The 13068-nt window shown below is 33.3% G+C and overlaps 1 protein-coding gene across 1 annotated transcript; it reads right to left on the bottom strand.

Annotated features, from left to right (window-relative positions):
* Positions 1 to 1488: 1488 nt before the first annotated feature.
* On the bottom strand, positions 1489 to 7707 carry LOC133289037 (linoleate 13S-lipoxygenase 3-1, chloroplastic-like). Its single transcript, XM_061486890.1, has 8 exons — positions 7107 to 7707; positions 6503 to 6783; positions 5725 to 5965; positions 5170 to 5502; positions 3783 to 3976; positions 3358 to 3659; positions 2779 to 3045; positions 1489 to 2612 (listed from the first exon to the last, which is right to left on the bottom strand). The coding sequence occupies exons 1-8, from the start codon at positions 7513 to 7515 to the stop codon at positions 1856 to 1858; spliced, it is 2784 nt and encodes a 927-aa protein (XP_061342874.1). The 5' UTR covers positions 7516 to 7707; the 3' UTR covers positions 1489 to 1855.
* Between the last annotated feature and the right edge of the window lie 5361 nt (positions 7708 to 13068).

The following is a 13068-nucleotide window of genomic DNA, read 5'->3' as shown; positions in this document are numbered from 1 at the left end:
TTGAAATTACATTCAATTGAGCCAACGCAGTCTCTGTCTCTATCCCACGTTGTCTCCGGCTGTTGTTCGAATTTCACCCGTCCCGCATCTGGAAAGGTGACGCAAGGAACCGCAGCAACCACAGGCTGGGAAACGTAAGGTTGTTCCCCAAGCGGAGCACGTCAGTCGGAGGAAAACCGGAAACAACCGTGATTGAACCTTCGTCCCCGAAGGTTTCGTGCATGGGGAGAGTGAGATCTAAGCGTGACCGGAATCGTAGGTTGAGAACTCGTCAGAGGTCCATTTCCTGCTCCTCCGCCACCGCCATTGCCGCCGTCCCCACTGTCATCAGGCAAAAATCGTGCGTAGCCAAAGAAAGAAAACCGATTTGTTTGAAAGAGTTGCGCTATTTTCCGGTCCGGCCGAAAAGGAAAACCGGTCCAGAAGCCCGATCTTCCGCCGCGGGATTCATCATCAAAGAAGAGAAGCTGCAGCAGGAAAGCGCGGGGTAGCAGTACGGCGAGATTATCTTCCTCACATTAGGATAAGAGGAGGGGTAAATCTGTCACATTTTTCATCCCGTTTTCAACTTGTCCTGTATTCACAATAATACCATCATCCAAGAGGGCTTCTGCAACAGTGAAAATCTCCCTTTTTTACACACATATGTCGATAGCCAGGGAAGCAGGTTTGATGGAGAAATTTCAGTTATCCCTCAACCAAACGTGGAGAAGTGAGATACCCACATGCACTTTGCTGGGATAGTGAGCATTTCTCCCTAAAGTTCTTTGAATCCCAACCACTCTCGTTTGCCAAATGGACTAGTGGAGTAAGTACAACAACGGAGTATCTCTGACATCTTTATTAACTGCATAATTTTGATTGGCTCATTCTCTCCACAATTTTTTTCAGAACCCATTTTCCAAGTTCCGAGGTCTCGGTAGATTAAGATTATAGTTTTTTTCTCTCTGTTTTGGTCTGTTCACAGTTGACTTCCAATTCGTTTTCTTCATGTGGCAGTTTGTTTTCACTTTTAATACAGATATTTTTGTACAGTAAAAGTTGTAGTTGAGCATAACATGTGAGATATGTGCACAACTTGGATTAATCAAGGAAAAATTATAGTGAAGATCGGTGGGTTATCTTATCGGATAATTTGCGGAGATGTATATGTTAAAGTATCATTACTCTTTTTATTATCAGATGCATGCCATTTTATTCCATCTTCATTTGGCATGATTTTTGTGATATTTATAGAGGCATAAACCAGGCATAGTAGTCCCTTTGAAGACGCCTTGAGAAGCTCACATCAATGCCTCAAAGTGGCAGAGGTCATTGGTTATAGTAGAGGTGCCATTAATATTGATTTAGCTCGACTAATCCACAAAAGTTGCATCACATGAAAGGATCAATGTTTATTCCCATGTTTCACTAGAGCTGGATCTAGTATTTTCACGTAAATTTTCTCTTAGCTCTCTTGCAAGCAATTGGAATCCATATTATGTCGAAGTTTAGAAATTTTTATACTACAAAATTATACAATACTTAGTACAATTTGTCTATGAATGCCTCGCTTGGGATGATGTTCTCTATTATTTGCAATCAATAACTCCAAAAATAGTACAAAAGAAAACCACTGACTGTGATAATGATCTTATAAACAGTCATACATCCTCCAACACCAGAGAACTCGATCTGAAGATATACAGTCTATACAACCCTAAGTTACTATATCATTTATCAAATCTAGGTACAAATTGGGCATGGTCATTTGTTCCACTGAATAACTGACTATATAGTAGTTACTAGTAAGCCAACCATTGTGCTTATCATCAAAATGTGGGATGTGACTCCCTTATTTATTTGTTTAGGAATTTTATGTGGACACACTATTTGGAACCCCTCTGCATGTAACACCAGGTTCTGAGCTAGGTGCAAGTAACTCATAAGGCAACACACCTGCACCACAACGGTTCCTCAGAGTCCTATCACAGTTCCTGCTATCAATCACCTTCTCTATCTGCCTTATCTTTGCTGAGAAGTCATAGAATGCCTCAATGATCTCAGCATCACCTGACCAAATCGATGGTTGTTGCCGCTCTCCCAAGTACTCCTCATCAGGTGAGTGAGTGGAGAGTGTGTCAACCACAGCCATGAATTTTGTAGCTTGCAACAAGCTAGGCAATGCATTGAGAAAATACTTTTGTGGGTCTGCTAAAAAACTGGTATATTCTGGGTCACTCTCTTGTGGTATTAACCTTCTCATTAATGGGGGACGGTTTGGCACATAGCCACCATAAGGATACTGACCAAAGTTAAGAGCAGCATGTTGTGCAGATGCATTCCAAATCAAAATAGAAATGATGGAGACAAGATTCTCACTGTTGTTCAATGTAGGCCACCAGCTTTCATGCCTAAGATCAGCATGGCCCACATTGATTGACTCAGAGTACCATGCTTGCAGCTCTTTGTCATTGCATATGAGGCTTGAATGTGGGTAGTAATGGTTCACATAGGTGCGAACCCAATTTTCTATTGCAGACCAGATTAGTAGTCCATCAGATGCATAAGGGTAGTCTTCCATTACAAGCTTTAGACCATGTGGTTGTGTTGGGTCAGGTACTGCCATTCCCCTGCAATGTAAAAAAAAAGAAAGAAGTCTTTGTTAGATTTATTTGTGCAATTTGCATACACGGAATTAAGCAAACACCAATTGCATGTTAAGAAAAAAAAAAAAAGTTAGGCCACATATAAGTCAAATTGGTAAATAGTTACCAAGAATCTAAGATATTTATTTACCTGCGGATGAGATCAGCAGGGAGGCTATCCATGTCAAAGCGCCAAAAGTTTTTGTAAGCAGCTGAACTAATCTCCATAGAGTAGCGACCAGGAGTGAAGCTAGACTCAATGATTCCATCTGCATGGATTAAGCTCTGGCGAGCTAGGGCATTGATCTCCAACGTGTACCTCATGTGTGGATCCAATAACTTAAAAATAGGATGCATAGCACTCAATTGCCTATGAGCTGCCAATATAAATGGTTCCAAGCAGGCATGTGTGCGTAACCTATATATAAAATTGAGCCAAATATAAAGTTCAGGTAAGTTAAACCACCTAGATAGAAGTTATAATACTCTCTTTTTTATATATATTATCCATTGGTTCATTGAGTATTTGATTAGTTCGATTTAAGTCAGGTACAACCAAATAGGCGGCAAATCTCTCTCTACCAAGTTTTAACACAATTGCGTTCTTGGGGACTCAAATTTGAGACCACTGATTAAGCTGAAACAACCCCTCATCAGTTGATCCACGTGGTGGTAAGTTCTAATACCTTTAAAGCACTAACAAATAGAAGAAGAGTGGGACTTTGCTTACCAATGGTTAACAAGTTGGTGCACCCCAGCATCATTGGAGCAGACATGGGCCTTGGCAAGTTGCCATATCCAATTAGTAGTTGCATCAATAGGAGGAGTAACTACGCGTTTTGATCGTGAACTGGGTCCAGCAGGAGGCAGGCTAAGTTCTATAGCCACAGGCTTGAGAGTACCAAGGGATGTCAAGAAAAAAATGGTACGTGTAGCATATGATTTTCTACCATCTAAGGCATTGATCCCTTCAAGAAATGGAAGGTAGACATCATGATAATCAATAATAAACAGCTTATTTTCCTCTATTGCCTGCAAAAATTAAAATAAATGAGTTTAGTACAAAATGGTTAAACCGTTAAAGTATTAAGAGAAGACAATATATACTTCATTACAAAGCATGGTTAGTAAATTTATGAAGGCTTTGATGTGTACCTGTTGAACAGTCATGCCATTTAGTTGACTTAAAATGTGTTCTTCTTTAAGAGCAGACTCTTGTGGACCATAAATTTCCGGGTCTAATTTGCTAACGGGTGGGAAAACTTTGAGCCTTTCAATGTTGACCGGGTTAATTCCTGCTAGTGCTTGGCGACCAAATTCGTCATCTCGCAACCATGCAAATTTGTCCTCTGCAATTTAGACACGTAAGATCATTAGTTTAATAAGAAAATTACAGATATCTGTTTAAATTTATGTTGCATCGACACCGACACCGACACCGACTCGGGACACAACACTCAGGCACATTAATTCTAAAAAATGTTGAATTTTGACACGTTAGGACATGTTTTGATATTAAATAATATTTTTAATTTATGTAGTGTATATTATATTTAATGTTCAATAATTTAACAACAAAATAAAACTACATTTATAATACCCATCAATTTTGTTAAAAACTAAGATGTAAACATTTACTATTTTATTTTCAAATTGAAAATCTCTTGTACACTCCGGTGATTCAGCATCCATTTATTTTTATTATATCAGTTTGGTAAAACATTGATAAATTTTTTCATGATATGTAATGAAATTTCAAAAATTATAGATGTCGGAGCATGTTAGAGTGTTAGACACGAATAAATCTTTGGTGCTACTATTGCACCAAGACTCAGTGCATCCCACTAATAGGAGCATTACACATCATAGGAGTGAGAAAAAATTTGGCAGAGAAAAGAAAACTTTAGCTGACATGTAATATTTCTATTGGTGGGATGTACTGATTCTTAATTTGGTGTAACAATAGCACCAAAGATTTATTCGTCGGACACGATACTTCAGGTTTTTTTTGAAGTGTCGGTACTACATAGGTAACTATATTAAAAAAATCCACATGTGACACGTTTAAAATAACAATTGGATGCATGGTTGGCTACAATTTATTTTATTATCATGAATAGAGGCCAAATAAAGTGGCCCTCTTTCTAGTGATCTTATCACTATGCCATGCTACTTTTCAAGACCAAAGCAATGATACTAAGATCCCAGTGAAAAGAAAGCTCATAAAGTAATTAGCAAAAAGAGAAAAAAATAGGGATATAGAAGGAAATAACCATAAAGATAAAGATAGTATAAATATATAACTTTTTTCATATTTAGTAAAGAATGTAACGAGTGATAAGTACATTTGTAATGCTGAAAATATTTTTCATAAAAACAAGCCCAATAGTTTAAATAGCCGAGAATATTTCAACTTTGAAATCTAAAATTGAGAATATAAAAAAAGATTTATTTAAGAAATCTTTAAACTCAATTGAGTAGCCAAATTTTATATAAAAATGAAAGACAAGAAATTGACAATGAGAAGGGTATATATACTCACTGGAAATAATCTTGGGAGTGTCATACTTAAGAAGTCCCTGGCTGGATTCTTGGATCTTGCTGACAACGTTTGGCAATGGAAGTCTCTTCAAAACGTCATCTTGTAACCCAAACTTAATGAGCAACCCTTCACTGTAAAGGCCATCAACGTCTGAGAATTCATTAAAGTCTTGGTTATTAGCAGAAAGGCTAGCCTTAAGGCTCGGGATCAAGTTATGTAACACTGCTTTGAGCCTCTTGACAGAGAATGTGTTCTGCTTAGATTCCTCAAATCGTTCATCTCTTGGCACATACATAGGCAATGGCTTCTCCACACGACTCTCAGCGTACATATCTGCAGCCCCCAATCAAATATTGCTTAGTAAAAATCATAACATAGCTACCTAGTACCTCAAATTCAATTATATCACCCAAATTGTGGAAACCCCTTTATTAATTATTATTATTATTATGTATAACGACATGGAAAATAAAAATGTCTAAATAGCATAATTCATAATGATATTAACTTTTTTTTGGGTGCAATATTGCTTTTTTTTTGTTTTGTTATTATTACCTGTATCCGATGGGGCACGACCAGTACGACACCGTCTTGGGTATGGATACATTTCTGACCCTCCAAGAGTTGGTCTAACAAGTTCAACTCCTTTATCTGGATTTCCAAGATCATTGTATGTGTCATAATCATATATTCTGTCACATAAGTTCCTAACTCCTTTGCAATCACCTCTGAGATTTCTTAACTCTTTCTCCCTCAATAATCTAAGCCCAGCTGGTGTATCTCCGGGTAAATAAGGCTGCTCAAATAAATCACACAATAAATAATCATGTTATATAATTTTATTTTTCAGTCAAAAGTCAAACTAAAAAAAAACATATTATTATTAATGTGAATTTCTTCAAAACAATAAGATATTAACACCGCATTCATCCTCAGTGAGGGTATTAAATCGAACGGTGTCTAAGCCGTGGGTAGTTAGTTGAATGGTCAATTCAAAGGTGCTTGGCCAATGCATTTGCATTACTTTATGGTTTCCTAATGGATCCGCTTTTGTTTGTTTATTGACGAAGACGACTTCAAGAAAGGATATAATATAAAAAATATAAAATCACCCACTAATTCGCATTGAAAAAAATAAATGAACTTTTGATTTTTTTTCTGGCCTATCGAGAATTTTCAAAAGAAAAACTAATATCACTTTGACCTTATTTCTCAGTTTGAAAAACAATAAAAAAAAAAAATAGAAAATAATAAAACTCTATTTTTTTTTTCTAGGCCCTGTTATTATGATAGGAAAAAGAATAAACGAAATAAATAAATTAAGAGGGATTACCTTGTTAGAGAAGAAAATTCTCTTTCCTGGGTGATCTTTTCTGGCTTGAACCCATGAGTTGCAGGGGAAATGAACTGGTCCACTAGCAAATCCTTCAATGGTTATACTTTCCAAGAAGAGCTCTTTTTGGTGTTTATTTGTCACAGTAATCGCTCCTGGCTCCCCAAAACTCGAGTCTACGATGAATTCAGCTGTGTAATTAACCCTCTCTGCTTTAACATTTGACTTCTTTGACCAGTCCTTCAACACTGCTTCATTACTCTTCTTTGCAGCTTTCGTTTCTTCAGAAAAAAAAAAGAAAACAATGGATTCAGTTTATACTCATCGATCAACACATAAATTAAAATTAAAAAGATTAAAATAATAAGAAATATAGAACTTGATCTGATATCCAGAAGATTGAAATAAACCAAAACAAGGAACCTTTCACAGAAAGTGAGAACACCAAAATAAAATTGAAAAAAAAAAAAAAAACTTTTTTTTTTTAATTATTAACATTTCAAGCACACCCTTAAAGAGAAAAAGTATTGGGGTTGCTTGAAGTGATGGTTTTTGAAAGTAAGAATCATAAGGAGCAAATTGTGACACACCCAAAAAGTCTTACTTGGATCAATCTCAGTGCTAACTAGCTCAAGAACAACATTTCTTCCTATCATCTCAGTTAAAGCATCTAGATGCTTGAAAATGGTCTCTTTGAAATCTTCTTTGATCTTGTTCCTCACTGTGACAACAGCTCTAACCTTGAATTTCACTGGTTTCTCTGCAGGCACAGAAGAAGAAGAAGAAGAAGAGTCCTTCATTAAATCCTCACTGATAGCAGCAACAGGAAACTTTGCAGCCTTCCTCAACCTCACAAATCTTGTGTTTTCTAATGGAACAAAGACAGGGCTAACAAAGAACCGGTTCTGCTTCTGTTGAAGACTTTGGCGTAGAAGCACTTTTGAGAAAGAAGAAGAAACAAACGAGGACCTCTCTACACATGAAGAACCCATGATTTCATTTACAAGGGCCATGATCACTTGTTCTCTCTCTTCTCTCTCTCTCTCTCTCTCTCAAGAACTCTGGTTCCTCTATTCAAGTTTGATGAGTTTGTGAAGGTAATGGCGTGTCGGTTGAAATGGAAATAGCTGGCTCAGATTTCTTTTATACAGAGAAGAGAAGAAGAAAAAAAACAAAAAACAAAAACAAAAACTAATTAAATAAAGGTGGTGATCATGAATCTTAATTCACCGTCCAGTCGTCCACACGTTTTTTTTTTTCTTCTTTTTGAAATGATGATACTTAGAAGTTCTCACATAAATATATTTCTGATTTCTAATAATTGAGATCATAAAATCAATAGGAGAATCTTACCATTAATTTGTCACCACCAATATTTGGGAGAGAAGATATTTTATTTATCGAATATTTTTTTTTGAAAATACAATGAGAAAAAAAAAATCAGATAAATTAAAAAAAAGTGTTTGATAGGTGGAACAGTGATCAAAGTGTCACTCTTCATCAATTTTTTTACCTAAATGTCGTCCAAACAGTCTTATTTTTCAATCTGTCACGGGGACAAGTTCGCTACCCGGTGTAGCGAACTCGGTTTGTTGACGTGTCACGTTTCTAGAGGACACCAAGTTCGCTACACGGGCCGTGTAGCGACCTTCAATTTTTTTTATTTTTTTTACTTTGGTATTTGTAAACGTGACACGTCAGCAAATCAAGTTCGCTACATCGGGTAGCGAACTTGCCCTCGTGGCAAATTGAGAAATAAGACTGTTCGCGTGACATTTAGATAAAAAAGTTGATGAACAGTAACACTTTGGTCACTGTTCCTTGATAAGTCCAAATTTTTTTCAAAAATATTGAGTTAATTATACTTATGCTATGAGAAAATAAAAATTTAGATAAATTACAAAAAAGTGTTTGATAAATCCAAAAATTTTCAAAAAATATTGAATTAATTATACTTATGCTATGAGAAAATAAAAATTTCATGTATCATATGATATTTTTGTTTGAAATTCTATAATTAAAACTGAAATGATGAAAAAAAAACTTTCTGAAAATATTTTCAATTTCCTCGTAATAAATATTGAAATTTTTTTTGCCCCACCCCATGTTTCCAAGATTTTCAAAATAATCTTCATACCAAACATAGTCAGTGATGATAGATTGAGATAAGAAACAATTCATTGACTATTTAACGCATGTATTGTTTATTTCTTTGGATACATAATTAGAATTTGCTTCTGGATTTCTTAAAAAGGAAAACTACGAGATAATATCTTAAGAAATGTATGAAAGCAAAAATAATTTAAAAAATAGTACAATATTTTAAATTTTTATTATCTATTAATTATTAAATATTATATTTACAACTTCTTTTTACATACGATCTCTTATAATAAAATTTTAATTGTTGATTTTTGTCAACTGACTATTATAATTTATGAGTTATACTTATTAATTAATTATTAATTTCTAATAAATTATAATTGTCAGATTGCAGAAAATCAACCGTTAATCTTTGGTTACAAGAGATTATAAGAAAAAAAATTGTAAATATAACCTTCTTTATACAATTTTATCCAAAAACAAAATTTAATAATTTTTTTTTATATTTTTTTCAACTCTAATATTTATAAAATAAAAAATACATTTAATAAATTTTACGTCATTCTATCCAATAATTATACATATTAAATTTTTTATATTTATCTACTGGCTATCAAATAATTAATAATTAAAAAATTATTACGTGATTCCATTAATCGTATTGTTGTTCTTATTATAGTTTCTTCAATATACGTCTATTTTTATACAATAAGACAAGCGAGAGGTGAAAAAGAAATAATTCTGTTATGTTTAAATAGGTATTTACAATATGTATAATTATATTTAAGATTGTAAACATGATTTCAAATTTGTTTCAAAATAATTAGCAATTTTAGTAAAATTAATCTTATATCAAAATCATGCTTTTATTGTTAAATTTCAATAATAATATTTTGTTTCTTTTACTGTATAAAAAATTCAATCCAGATGTGTATAATGGTTATTTTAATGATATTTACATACTCAAATTAATAATTACATATTTATCAATAAATTCAAACCTATTACTTTGTGTCAAATTTATTTTTTAATGAAAAATTTAAACAAATTATTACTTACTAACTCACTTCTAACTAATTTTGACCATTAATTTTATTAATTTTATCGTTATAATTTATTAAAAATTAATAATTAATTAATAAATATAATATAATAAATTATAATAATTAGATTCATTAAAACTAAATATTAAAATTTAATTAAAAGAGTTTATAAGCGAAAGAGATTATAAATATAATATAATTTAATCTCATATTAAATATTTTCTTTCTTCTTTATTTATTTTTATTTTTTAAAGCTTTTGACTTGTTTTTGGGATGCATTTGTTATCGTTATTTTTCTCTTCAAACTAAAGGATTTGATAAGTCAAAACAAGTGAAAAACGCGGCGTTCAAGAAACTGCAGAGAAAGTGAGTTATATGCCACGTTGGGTAGATGCTTCTTTGTAAGATGGCAGTGGACAGTGGTGTCCCTTTTACTTTTACTAGTCTTGAAACTCGAAATTTTCGTGACCAATCACTGGAGAAGAATAAAACAGTTGCTCATTTCAATATGCATATTGGATTTTTATATTTGTACCATTGTGTATAGTGGATTCCACAAAAGTAAGTCTAGCTTGTTTGTGAATGGCTTCAAGATTAATTTTTTTAATAGTTCAATAAATTAAAAAATATAATCTATTTATTAAAAAAATGAGTTTGAAATTTTATTTTATTCAATTCATTGAGTAGGTTCAATATATAACATATGCGTACTTTTAAATAATAATGATATTTTATTTTTCATTTGACTAACTTATTTTTTAATTGAATATGTGTATATTTATATTAATTTAAATTAATTAAACTTAACTCAATAAACTTAAAATATTTCATGAATATAGAAAGTGAAATTGATTTACTAAGCTCTACAAACCCGCCGGCTTAAAATAAAATAAATTTGACTTTTTTATTAAATATATCTAAATTATATCTAATTTAAAATAGTTCGAATCACTTCTAATATATATATATATATATATATATATCAATTAGGTTAGATATAAGATAACTAGTAATCAATTTTTTTTTCAAAAACAAAAAGATTATGTTTATAATTAACTATATTATTAGAAAATTCAAGGGATATTTTATTTTTCAACTTTTTATTTGTCGTTGATATTTTATAAATAAAATGAAAAAAGTGATAATAGAGTAAAAATATTTTTAAAGTTGTAATATTAATATCATTTTATTATGTATAGCTACATTTGTTTTTTTTTTTTTAAAAAAAAAAACTAAGCATCATTTAACAACCATCACTACTACACAAACTGTCGCCGCCAAAGCTCCACCATCAACCTCTTCTTAATGGGTTGACCTATGAATCCAATAGGTTTTTCCTTTGTTGAGCATTAAGCTTCAAAAATCTCAAAAACAAAATTTTTTCACCTCAAGAAACATGTAGAGAAAGAGAAAAACCCTGAGAGAAAAGGGTCGATGATGGAGCAGGAAGACTTGCTTCAAAGAAGTGTTAAGAAAACCAAAGAGACTAGAGAAGATGATTCCACCATGGATGATGAGATGCGTGAAACTGAAGAAGGCCAAGAGGAACCTAAGTCCTCACCTCTGGTCGCTGTTGTTAATGAAGAAGGGGAAGGTGTGGGGCTAAGCTAAGGTAGGAAAATAGTATCCTACAAAGACAAACTTCTCAATCTGAATGGTGATGGGAATATCTCTAATAATGAAGATGAGGATTGGATGACAATTCAAAAGAGGAAAGATGATGAAAATGGCATGGAGGATAAAACTCCAGTTGAAGATGAGGACCTTATTTGTCCAGTGTACAAAGTGTCGAAATCCCATCACAAATAAGATTGTAAGCAATGAAGGAGTGCTCTGATCATTAAACTCCCCATAGAGCTCTACTCATCTCACCACCTTTCGAAGATTGGGAACATCTTTGGAAGGACCTTAAAGATAGACAATAATTCCTTGAAGAGAACAAAAAATGGGGATGGAGAGACAACAGAGAAATCTAGGTTTGCTAGGATATGCGATGAAGTTAATATAAAGAGAAGTTTTCTATCTCAATTTAAGATTGGCAACAGAACCTTCCAAGTGGGCTATGAGGGTCTCCACCTCATTTGCTTTTCATGTGGATAGTATGGCTACGGGAAGGAGCGGTGTTGTGCATTCGAACAAACAAATCCAACAGGAATGGAGGATACTAGTAGCAATAATATTGGTAAGGTGGCTAATGAAGGAGATGACGGTCCTACTAAGGAAGATATGAAAGCCTTTAGGCAATGAATGGTGGTCCAAAAAGCCCTAAAGAATCGCTGGCTGAAGGTAGATATGGCGGAGGCAATTTCAGGGATGTCCAAACAGGTGAGTCAAACCAGCAAGCACATTTCCCAAGGCGCTGCAGAGGTGCAGGTTGTCAATCATAAAAATTCTGATCTAATAAAAGGTTAGCCAAAGTTAAGGATGACAGAAACCCAAAGTATCAAGAGGAGTTTCATAGAAAAAGATATTTCAATGCAGGTTCTATCAAAGGAGGTGTGGCTAAAAGTAAGACAAAAAATGCTTCGAAAAGGTGCCAAAAGGCATGGGGTGATTAAGTAAATGCCTAGAGAGCAAAAATTTCATTAGGTCCCACATCCATGCAGACTATTATTCCTAATAGTAAGAAAAAGATCCATGTTGCGATTTCGAAAAGTGCACAAGTCATACAAGTAATAAAGTGTAATGCGTACAAAATTGTTTACACGAGGATTATAATTTCAAGAATTAATTCACCATCTACGCTTAACTTGGACTATCAACAAAGAGAATTGAATAAGATTGGTAATCCAAAAAAAAAGAATTGAATAAGATTGAATTCAGAATTTTAAAATTAAAGTAACGAGCAAGCAGATTAAATATGTGTTTCTTAACAATCAAGAATGCACAGTTAGGGCTTCGAGTTCTTCCAATTTTCCCTTTATGTTATGAATTAAAGCACTTAATTAATTACCCTTAACATATTGCCAATCGATTCCTCTGAAATAATTAGAACTCAATCCCTTAACATTCTAATTTCTTTATTTTCTTAAAAGAACCCTAATCCCCCAGTTATTCCTCAAGAAAATAAGCATTAAGGTCGGAAATCATAAAGATTGCATAAGAGCCCTATGTATATCCCTAGAATTGTAAGGATTACGATGAATTTATCATCCATGGATCATGTACCAATATCCTTATTATCATACAATCACCCTAGATCATTCTACAAGGAGAAAACTCATAGAAAGCAATAAGAGAAGATAAATTCATGCAATATAAAAAAGAAAAATTACATTAAACATTCAATCCATAAACATAAAGGTTCAATTGGACTCCATCTAGCCCTAACTATAAAGAAATCTAGCCTAGTATAGCGAATTCAAAAAAAACGATTAAGCTTCCCCAAACTCCATCGGTGTGATGCTATTGTGGGTCTTC

The sequence above is a fragment of the Gastrolobium bilobum genome, unplaced genomic scaffold, assembly GCF_033153095.1.
Source record: "Gastrolobium bilobum isolate Gb01-03AN ecotype WA unplaced genomic scaffold, APGP_CSIRO_Gbil_v1 utg7396, whole genome shotgun sequence".
Lineage (NCBI taxonomy): Eukaryota > Viridiplantae > Streptophyta > Magnoliopsida > Fabales > Fabaceae > Gastrolobium > Gastrolobium bilobum.
Note: the sequence above shows the minus strand (reverse complement) of the source record. Positions and strands in the feature narration are given on the sequence as shown.

Bases quoted from the DNA above. Each gene is read 5' to 3' on its own strand.
- LOC133289037 (XM_061486890.1), bottom strand. From the start codon at position 7,515: ATGGCCCTTGTAAATGAAATCATGGGTTCTTCATGTGTAGAGAGGTCC. The intron at 3,977-5,169 runs GTGAGTATATAT...TCTAAATTGCAG, and splicing joins CACTCCCAAGATTATTTCCA to AGGACAAATTTGCATGGTTG. The intron at 3,660-3,782 runs GTACACATCAAA...TAATTTTTGCAG, and splicing joins ATGGCATGACTGTTCAACAG to GCAATAGAGGAAAATAAGCT.